The sequence below is a fragment of the Neovison vison genome, chromosome 3 (genome assembly GCF_020171115.1).
Source record: "Neovison vison isolate M4711 chromosome 3, ASM_NN_V1, whole genome shotgun sequence".
Classification (NCBI taxonomy): Eukaryota; Metazoa; Chordata; class Mammalia; order Carnivora; family Mustelidae; genus Neogale; species Neogale vison.
In genome coordinates this window covers 62029324-62040715 of record NC_058093.1, presented here as the reverse complement: position 1 = coordinate 62040715, position 11392 = coordinate 62029324, and the positions used below count along the sequence as shown (strand labels likewise).

General features: G+C 38.2%; 1 protein-coding gene across 3 annotated transcripts in view; it reads left to right on the top strand.

Moving 5' to 3' along the window:
* The first annotated feature begins 537 nt into the window (after window positions 1-537).
* SLC38A11 (solute carrier family 38 member 11) overlaps window positions 538-11392 on the top strand; it is a 50640-nt gene continuing 39785 nt past the window's right edge. For 2 of the 3 annotated variants that reach the window (XM_044242235.1, XM_044242234.1), the window contains exons 1-5: window positions 555-656; window positions 1139-1256; window positions 3479-3553; window positions 8250-8384; window positions 9305-9370. In XM_044242235.1, the coding sequence (XP_044098170.1) occupies window positions 618-656; window positions 1139-1256; window positions 3479-3553; window positions 8250-8384; window positions 9305-9370 (433 nt within the window). In that variant the 5' untranslated portion in view covers window positions 555-617. Of the gene's footprint in view, window positions 657-1138; window positions 1257-3478; window positions 3554-8249; window positions 8385-9304; window positions 9371-11392 lie in introns of all 3 variants that reach the window. The other variant, XM_044242236.1, reaches the window with a different exon arrangement.

Genomic DNA, 11392 nt, shown 5'->3' with positions numbered 1-11392 from the left:
AGGAAAGTTTTTGTTTGATTGGTTGTTTTATATTTAAAATAAAAGCCCTACATGTTCGTCTAGCATCTCTGACGCAGAAGATGTGGAGGGAGTAGGAGGAGGTGGTATTAAGTAAGAGACGATGCTCCACTGGAGCAGAGGTACTACTGCGTACTTACCTGGACGTCAGTCTCCAGCCAAAAAGCTGCTCACTGTGGAATGGACTCAAATGAAGGCACCGTAACTCTTTTCACAATCTGGGCAAAGCAGCGTGGGGGGGAACACACTGTACCTTCCAACTGGAGGTAGGGGGGGAAGGAGGGTGCAGGGAAAGAGGGCTGCCCATATCAGAAACATCCTGCAGCATCCCCTCGTAGAAGGAAGGTGCATTGGCCGGCCAAGCTCCCGGAAGAAAGCGCCCCGGGCGCCGAGGGAGCTCTGGGCTCTAGCCCGCGCGCGCCGGGGGAGCCGAGGAGGTGGGGCCAGGGGCGACGGCGGGACCGCTCGCTCCCTTCTCCCGTCGCGTGCGCGCGTGCGCGCGAACTCCAGCTGGGGGAGGTCGCCGAGGAGGCTGGGCAGGCTTGACCAGGCTACCGAGGCCCTCAAGCCTTCCACGTGCTGAGGACTCTGTGGAGGCCATGGGCTACCAGGCACAGGGGCCCGTCATCCCGCCGCAGGTAAAACCCGGACGTGGGGCAGCTTCTGAAGCCAGGTCCTTTCCAGTTTCACTCAGCCTGCAATAGAGAGCCGCGGACTTCACCGGGGTCTTGGTTTAGCACCGCGGAAAGTTCTCCAGGAGAGAAAGTTTTGCCTCCATCTGACTTTTTTTTTTTTTTTTCTTGACAGGCACTTTTCAATATAACCCCTTTAATCTCACAAAATCGCATCATTGACTCCCTAACAGATCCTGTGTGCTGGGATTCCGTGCCGCAGTCCTTGAACTTGGCGCAGCTGTAATTGGGACATTTTAGAACGGAGTTTGTCTACGATGCTCTGTTGAATTACCTGTTACTCTTAGTCATTATGTTCTTATAGTTACTGACATTACTAATTATTACTACTAACGTCGTGGGGGTGTCCTGCGTTGCATATGTGTCTGACACTTTTATAATTTTTTGACCTAGTGAATATTTAATTGCCATCTTCTATATTAAAATAGAGCAATCTAGATGACAGAGAAACCCTCGTTTCTGAACAGAAGCACAGAGGGAAAACTTATCACCAGTTCACGGCTGTTTTTAATGTTGTCAACTCGATTATAGGATCTGGTATAATAGGTAAGTGTTGTTTTGTTTTGTTTTGAATTTTAAGTGAAAAGACGAAATTTAAAATGCTTACCATGTTACTAGCATTGATTATTTTTAAGGAAAAAAAATCTTAAATAATAAAACTGGTAATTTTCCCCATAAAAACCTTCCTTTTTTTCCAATGTAACTATGTGCATCATACCAAAGTCTTTTATGCTGAAGATGGGACTGTGATTCAGACTTTTTTTTCATTTGAGAGCATCCTTCGTATGTGGTAGATTAAGGTGGAACTGCATATGGGATATGCCAAATTTATTTTTATGGGCTATATGGTTAATTGATAATACCTAATACACTTTTTCCCTTTTCCTGAAATATCTACCATTACTTAAACCACCTTTATGTGACCTTCTAGAGTGTAAATCTCCAGATATTTGGAAGTATTGAAGGTACATAAGTTTAATGTGAAAACAACAATCTCGTGAAAAATTATATACAGAACAGTATTTTCTTACCTATCTATACAGTTTTAATTTTAAAGTACAAACTTATAATGATATACTAATTTTAAGTATCATTTAATCAATAAGTAGATATTGGTTAAATGAAAATGCATAGATTATTTTTTTAACAAAGGAGCCAAATAATCAATAGATTATTCATGGTAGACAATGAGCATGAAAGAAATGAGCAGCTCATATTTTCCCAGTTTGAACCAAGAGGAAAATTCTGACAAAATAAAGTGTGTTGCATTATAGTAGTTAAGGCAATTATTTTTTCAGTGCTGATTTTTCTTTTTTTTAGATTTTATTTATTTATTTGAGAGAGAGAGTGTGCACAAGTGGGGGCGGGGGTGAGCAGCGGGAATGGGAGAAGCAGGCTCTGCTCTGAGCAGGGAGCCTGATGCAGGGCTCCATCCCAGGACCCCTAGATCATGACCTGAGCTGAAGGCAGACACTTAACCAACTGAGCCACCCAGGCATCCCTAATTATTCTTTCTTTTATTTGAAAACATCCAATTTAAGAAAAAGCAAGGACAAAACAAAATCCTGCAATATGCATTAAGAACACTACTTTTTCCTGTAAAGTTTTAACATTCACCTGAATTGAGTTACTTTTTTCACCTTTTGCAAGCTGATATGTTTCTTGATGTTACCTGCTTCCATATACAAACGTTCTTTTTAATGGCACAGAAAATAGAGGTACATGAGACACAGTAATCAAGTAGGGGCAAAGATTTGTTTGAAATTCTACCCCTATGGACTAGGGAGTTGTAGACAGCTCTACCTGGCAGAATTCCAGAGTTAATTCTTGAAGTTTAAGCTGATTCATGTCAGCAACATTAAAAAGTATCTTTTAATTATGTTCAGCAGATTTTTAAGGGAAAATTTTCTAGAGAATAAAAGTTCTGGGTGGTTATATTTTAAATATGTTTTATGTTAAATATGTTATTGCCCATAATCTAAAATTGACCATTTCCAAAAGAAATTCATAAGAAATACCTTCTTATACCCCTTCAGATTTATTAAAAACACTTTCGCTGTGCCCAGGTGGCTCAGTCCGTTAAACATCTGCCTTCGGCTCAGGTCTTGCTCCCAGGGTCCTGGGATGGAGTCCGGAGTAGGACACCCTGCTCAGTGGGGAGTCTGCTTCTTCCTCTCCCTCTGATCTTACCCCTGCTCCTGTTCTTGCTCTCTCTCTCTCTCAAATGAATAAATCTTTTTTTAAAAATACATAAGTAGTTAAAAAAAATTAAAAATTATTAAATAATAAAAAATACTTTTGCCTTCTCGTTTTTCTCTCTAACCATCAAAGTGGTTACCCACTTTGATTCTGGAGTCAGTCTTTTTTTATATCCCATAATCCTTTCATGTTCTTATTACCGTCTCTGCTTTCCCAGCTAGTGTGTAAGGAAAGCTTTAGTTCATTACTTTCTGTATATTCAATGTCATATTCCCTCCTGACCCTGAAGGGAACATTATTTGTGTGAACTGGCATCTGTTTTTCATTTGCTTTCTTACTCTTATTCCATCACCTTAAGAACTTGCTCTCTTGACCTGTCCTTAGCTTGCAATTTATTCTGGAAATATTAATGTGCTAACATTTAATTTGAGTAGCTATATGCACTGTTTACAACCATGACCTATAAAATGTCAATTTACTTAGCCTGTATATACAGGAATTGGGGGGAAGCTTCTATATTTCTATATGTTTTATTAATGTGATGGGTGGGTCGTTTTATATTTTTCCAGGGTTGCCTTATTCAATGAAGCAAGCTGGCTTTCCTCTGGGAATACTACTTTTATTCGGGGTTTCATATGTTACAGGTAAAATACTATATAATTGCTTTTTCCTGCAACTTAAATTATGCAAAGATGATTACACACACACACACACACACACAATAATTGAATTTCCTAATTAAGAAGTGCATCACATAACTCTAAAGAATTCAGACATTTACGTCTTAGAAGATTTACTTTTCCTGCTAATCCTCTGAACAGATTAGAAAAGCATTATATATTACCAAGCCTAAACCCTTTTCATGTGCTTTTTTCACTTTATGCATAGAGTGGTAGATGGGAAAGCCATTTTAAAGGCTGATTAAAGCTGAAAGATACTGCTTTGAAATTGTAGACAACCAGGGCTTCCTTTCCCACAAAAACCTTAAGCAGGTGTACACGAATGAGCAACATTTTCTAGCTATTTTGGTGCAGGTGCAACTGAAAGGCCTGGTGTTCAGCCAGTGGGTTCACCACCCACTCCCCACCTCTCCTGTGCCTGCCCAGGCTCCTGCCTGCCACTATGTTTAAGCAATAAGGTGCTTCTGTATCACTTCTGCTTCCCTCTTTCCATGTAACATGTCCGTTCACACTCGTGTTTTGCCATTCCTCCATCTGAGTGCAGGCTGTACAACTTGTAGTCACCTCCTCTTTCTGCTTTTCTCATCCCTGCCCTATCATGCCACCAGCGCACCTCATGACAACCACAGAGTCCTTCCTCTACCTTAGAATCACTAGAAAAGGGAGTGATCACAAACAGATACCAACTGCAGTGGTTCTTTTTACGGTGGCCACTATGTGTGGTCACTTAGGTGACCTTTTACCGGGGAATGCAAAACACCCCAGCCTTGTTTTTTCAGTGCTGACCTGGCTCTCGATGGCACCACCTTCCTCTGAAGTTACGGTCCCCAGCCACCATTTCCCCACAGCCTATTAGGAACACAAAAGCTATGCCCGCGTGCGCACAACACAGGCACACCTGCACCCGGAGAGACCAATGCGTGTTGCAGGTGCAGCTACTCTCCCCCAGAGACAACCTCCATGCCGAACTGTTTCTCCAGCCCTAACTAGTCACTCCCATTCTCTTGAAGAGCTCTCCTCAAAGTCCCGCATCCCAAAATCTCTGACTCAGCTCTGCTTCCGGAGACCCTGATGGAGATGCTATGTCCTCATAAAATCTCGGGTTTTGAAGGCCAGCCTGTATCTCTGCCATTTTTTCCCCTCGGGTTGAGGAAAAGGGAATAAAGCATGCTGTAGATACCAAAGTCTGAGTTGCCAAAGCACTGGACTGCCTTCCTCCCTCTTTTCTTCCCACCTCCTGTTCTTCCCAAACCTAAACTACTTTGAGCCTCTACAGCTCTTACTTTGTCACTTACCATCCATAACATAGAAACTTGGGACCCCTAACACTGCTTAGTTGTTGGCGTTTAAAAACTGCACTCCATTCACGAGAGCATTCACCACACTAAAAAATCCCACTCAAGGATTACCCTTGTCATTTTTAATTTCCTGTTTCCCAGTCAGCACTGACAAATAATTAATTTCCACCCAGGCATAATAACCCTGGCTTATTTAAGTACATAGTAAACATTTGCGCACACTGTAAACTGTAGGAAAAAAAATGTTAAATGTGTATCACCTAAGAATTAAATATTTGGGGTGAATTAAGTCACATTATACACAAATAAGTCATAATGTGAATAACTTTCTCAACTAATGCTATTCATATACTTGCAGCGATGACTGTGAGCAGCCCTTTGAAAAGTTATATATCGCAAATTTATTAATCAGTAAAAATTAGTTACTCTTGTTAGTTCAGTTGCATGATCAAAATCTTTAAATGATTTTGATGAATAAAGGATGACCACACAGAAGCAATAAAATGCATAGACTGTGATTCATTTTATTTCTTAATTATGCTTTTAAGAGGAAAATCTACAAGTAAGGTATAATACTAAATCTTTCTTTAAATTGACACTTTAATTACACAATGGTTTTTCTCTATAATTATTATTTTATCTTGTTAAGTCTCTAATGAGATATGTCCAGCTCAGCAGTTAATTTTTCTAAGACCTATTTTCATGTTTGTGAAATGTTGTAGAATAAGAACAAATTATTTACAACAAATGTTTCTTTTAATTTATGATTTTCCTATTTGTTGGTTAGAGTGCAATAATTTTTATTGTCCAAACATACATACTGATAGGTGCAAAATGATAGAGCTATTGGCATTTAACCCAGTCTCAAAAAAGCAAGTATGTTCTGGGGACAAGGAGGCACCTCCACTGACTGTTTATTACTGAGCAAAGAAAATGGAAGGGCACCCTGAGGAGATGGAAATGTGGAGATGCGTAAGAGAACTGTGTGAGTGATTCCATCTGCTTAAGCATAGGGTGGATGTTTGTGAGTGGAGAGGGAGGAAGTTAGAGGTTTGCAGAGGCGTTTATGAAGGCTCCCATGGAATGATAATCATTACCACTTCCTGAGGACTAGCTTGATGCTGAGCATAATGCAGCCGCTGTATCTAATCCTTCTGACTTCATGAACTAGGTATTCGTGTTCTACTTTAGTGGAGAAGGAAACTGAGACTTTAGCAGGTTAAAATTACTCCCCAGAGTCACCAGTTACTAGCAACAGAGTTGAAACTTTGATTAAGTGCATGGATTTTGGAGCCAGACTACCAGGATCTGAGTCCTAACTCTTCCTTTCTAGCCCCTGTGAAGTTCAGCAATTTGCTTGGCCTTCTGTGTCTCACTTTTCCCGTCTATTAAAGGGGGGAATGGGAGCTAATAATTGCACCTACTTAGAGTTGTTGTGAAGCTTAAACAAGTTAATATGTATAAAGCATTTAGAAAAAAGCTTGGCACGCAAAAAGTATTGTAAAAGTATTTGCTAGTATTTTTGTGGTTCTTCTCATCATTATTATCAGACTCCAGATACAGTGCTTTCTCCACCACCAGATGCAGCCTATAGAAAATAGCCAAAAGTAACACCAGTTCTCATTCATTTAGCCTCCATAACTTGCCAGGCATTGTGGTAGACAGATACATCATAATCTTCACAGACTTTTCAAGTTTCGCTGTATGGTTTTACTTTACAGAAGAGACTCAAGAAAGTCAAGTTTTTCACCCAAGATCACATAAGTAATAAATAATTTTCTCTGCCCCATGAGAAGGATTATTTTATCCGAAAGTATTAGAGGATTTCCCTGGAGGATTTTAAGCAGAAGACAAGGTCAGATCTATGGTGTGGTCAGATGCATCTGGTAGAAGAGGGATGTCAAGAAAATCTTGATAGGATGAGAATGTTAGAAGTGTTTTGAAGGGAGGCCACATTGGAGGATGAGAGAATAGGTGTTTTCACAGTAATCTAGATGAGAAATGATAAAAACCCTAAAATAGAGTAGAGATTAGAAATGAGGGGATATCATTGAATAATCTATGATGCAATTGTTAATGGATTTGGTGACCAAAAGAAGGTAGCTGGTGATGGGTAATGAGAAGTCTAGGGTGATACTCAAATTTCTGTTGGTACTGTTCACAGTTTGGAGAAATAAGATGGAGAAGCAGGTTCCAGAACAAATATATAAATTAGAATTCGGACATTTGAATTTGCGATATCTATGAGCTCTCCAAGATAAATGTTTGTTAGATAGCTAGATAGAGAAATTTGGAATTTAGGAGGAGTCTGGGTTGAAGATGAAGTTTTAGGAATTAATAACATCTGTGTGAAAATTAAAGCTGCAGGCATGAATAAGATCATAGTAGGATATTTTGAAGAGTGAGAAAAAAGTCCAAGAATCCAAGCTTTAAACAGAGTAAAAGAAACTGATGAAAAACTATATGATTGTTAGAAAATGTAGGAGGAAATCCAAAAGAAAGTGATGTCACAAAGGCCAAGGGAAGGTGATCGAAAAAGAGGAGAATAGTAAACTGGAAAAAAAAAAAAAAGTGCTACCGAGGTAGCAAATTAGATTAAGATTTAAGAGTTGTCAATTTGATTTATCAACTTGGAGCTCATTGGTAAATTTGTTGAAAGACAGTTCAATGATTTGGGAGGGGATCAAGGTGGAAAACACATTGCAATGATTTCTATTTTCTTCTTTGTATTTTAATGGATTTCCAAATTATTTAAAGGATAAAAAAAAATCAACTGTGGTGGAAGCATGAGCAAGAAAAAAGAAAAAACAAGAACCACACCCTGTGCATAGCTGTGTACCCAGTACAACTTAAGTGTCATTCTCTTAACCATAGCTATAAAAGGGAGCTACTGGTAGTATTTCATTATAAAACAAATGATCTGATTCTCCTCAATCTATTTTTTTTCTGAATGCTTACATCATTTTTCATTCTCGGTTTTCACACATTGAACATTTATGATATATTTGATTACCTACATTCTGCTGCTTGGACAGTTGAGCTGCAGCCTGTTAATAGTCGTTACACTAGCTGGGTTGGGAAAGTAAAACCTGATGCTTTGACTCTAGTCTGCGTACCCTCTTCTGTCCAGGTCATTGCACAGATATGTTAAGTGTATTTGCAACTCAACTGAAAAATATATAACTGGAAACACTACTGTGTCATGAAAGGTAATGTTTTATGAAAGGAAAGTAAGCCTTGCCAAGCCAACTGACTGTAGCATTAAACTGAACTCTTCAAAGTTTCTTTCTTTAAGTCAAAACACAAAAAACTTTTGTATTAAATGTAGTCTGACATTTGTTTAATGGCTCTTTTTGCCACAGACTTTTCCCTTATTTTACTGATAAAAGGAGGGGCCCTCTCTGGAACCGACACTTACCAATCTTTGGTCAATAAAACCTTCGGCTTTCCAGGATATATCCTCCTCTCTGTTCTTCAGTTTTTTTATCCTTTCATTGGTAAGTTGAATGTGAAAATGGAAAGTGTAACTCTTTCATAAACATATAACTATTTCTGAAGAAGATAGTTTTAATAGGAGAATAAAAATGAACAGGTGAAATTATAGATTTCTTCTGAAGCTGAAATATGTTGTTTTGAAAATCTAAGGATTTGTGGAAGGCATGTACAAGGCCAACTTGTAGTTTAAATCTGCACTATAATGTGAACATGTCCCCTAGCACTTCTTACGTAAAATGTTAACATTCACCAACGACCAAATAGACATCATTTTTTAAAATCAGTAATACAGAAGCTATTGGTCAAACCATTAGCTCCTTATGTCTCCACGGAAGGCTAAGAATGTATTTCCCCCAAATCTGACTTTTTCAAATGAGTGAATATTTGGGAGCCTTCACAATTTTCTATTATTGTTTCTCACTTAGAGCAATGCTTGTATTCCTGAAAACATATGTGGAAAATGAACTTGAATAACAAAAATCACATTTTAAATGACTACGGAAACACACTGTTACTTTAAGTTGTTCTGGAAAGAATTCATGAAGTGAAGATGTTTTTGTAACATAAAGTGATATTCTCCCGTATATTTGTTGACTAGTTATTTTTGAAATTATACATATTTATAGTCACGATATATATTTGAAAGAGGTGGGATTATGCCAATATTTGGGAATAACTGATTACTTTCAAAATAGCTTAAGGGTATTAAGGAGGGCACTGATGATGGGCACCAGGTGTTGTATGTAAGTGATGAATCACTAAATTCTACACCTGAAACTAATATTACACTGTATGTTAACTAACTGGAATTTAAATTAAAACTTGGGAAAAAAAATAAAGTGTTAAATGCAAAAAAAAATCAAAATATTCATGATGAAATATATGCTGACTTCTTGGTAACTATTGTTTTAATTGTTTTTAGCTATGATAAGTTACAACATAATAACTGGAGATACTTTGAGCAAAGTCTTCCAAAGAATTCCAGGAGGTAAGTCCATGTACTTATTTTATGTGTTATTCATAGTTAATGTGGTTCATAATAATTTACAACCAAAATACTTACAAGTGGAAGAGTTGATAACTTCAAGTATCTGGCAATATCCATGATCCATTCTGATCCTAATGCATTAATCTATTTTTTTTTAAGATTTTAGATACTTATGTAGTTGTCAGAGAGAGAGAGGGAGATCACAAGTAGGCAGAGAGGCAGGCAGAGGCAGAGAGAGAAGCAGGCTCCCCATTGAGCAAGGAGCCTGATGTGGGACTTGATCCCAGGACCCTGGGATCATGACCTGAGCCGAAGGCAGCGGCTTAACCAACTGAGCCACCCAGGCATCCCTCAGCATTAATTTATTTTTATAGATAGTTTAGTTCTTATTTAGCTGTTTAAAGTGTATCATTACAATTCGGGTTATGCTACATATCACCAACTCTATGTAGTAACATTTTTCATGTACTGTTTTTACTATGCCACTTCTAAAATAAGCAAGCTGACTTTTTTCTCCATCATTTGTGTTAAGATATAATTTAATATAGTAAAATTAACCCTTTTTATTTTTTTTTAAAGATTTTATTTGTTTATTTGACAGAGAGAGATCACAAGTAGGCAGAGAGGCAGGCACAGAGAGAGAGGAGGAAGCAGGCTCCCTGCTGAGCAGAGAGCTGAGGGGCTCGATTCCGGGACCCTGAAATCATGACCTGAGCTGGAGGCAGAGGCTTAACCCACTAAAACACCCAGGTGCCCCAAAATTAGCCCTTTTTAATGTTTAGTTCTGTAACATATAGTTTAACAAATGCTTATAGTCACATATCCACAACTACAATCAAAACAGAACAATTCCTTTACCTACCCTCCAAAATTTTCCTTATTTGCCTGTGTACAGACCCTCTCTCATCTACAGCTCCTGGCAACCACTGATCTGATTCCTCTCCCTAGTTTTGCTTTTCCCAGAATGACAAATAAATGGCATCATATAGCATGTAGCCTTTCACGTCTGGCGTCCTTCACTTAGTATATTGCATTTGAGATTAATCCAAGTTTTGCATTGTATCAGAAGTTTGCTCTTTTTTTTTTTTAAATTGCTGAGAAGTATTCCATCATATGAATGTACAATAGTTTATCTGTCCCCCAGTGGAGGGACATTTGGGTTGTTTCGTTTGGTATGATTCTGAAAAACCATTTTGAACATTTCAAGCAGACCTTTTCAACATGTGGCACAACCCCATTTCCTCTTTAGCCTTTCACCATTCATGGCAATTTGAATAATTCCAAGAGTCTTTTTGTTTTGAAGGGCATCTCACCACACTACACAATCCTCATTTCATAGTGACCTACTCTATAACTGTTATCATAGTTGAAAATGATGTAAAAACACCTTTCCTCTTAGTGCTGAATCACTCCTTCTAGAGACAGACAAACCAAAATAAAACAAAACCTAAAACTAAAAATCGTACTTATTCCTTTCATAGAGTTTAGTGGAAACAGAAATCAGGGAAACTTGAGCATCCAGTCACAGAGCCACTGCTTGCTTGCTGTGTGACCTTAAGAAGGTCAGTGCCCTCTCCGAGTTTTAGTTTCTTCATCTCTGAATAATGGAGTATCACCTGCTCCATAGAATTATTGTGTGAAACAACAGAGGTAATACACACAGCGCTTGGCATGTAGCAGGCTGTCCCAACGCTATTAGCTCTTAGCAACATCTTCCATTCTAGCCACCAACTACAAATCATGCTTTCATAAACTGAGATCATGAGAGTGGATAGAATACTAAGGAAAAATGCAAAGAATATACTGTCATATATAAAATTTGACCTAATTATGTAAATTTTCTATTTTCATAACCAACTAAGGAAAAAACAAGAAAAAAATATATTCACATGTAAACTGTGATTATCTTTTAATTACAGGATTCATGAGATTTTTGTTTCCTTTGTCGTCTTGGTCTTTCAAAGGAGCATATATTAATTTAGAAAAATCTTGTTATCACTTTATCTTCATTTTAAATGCTTA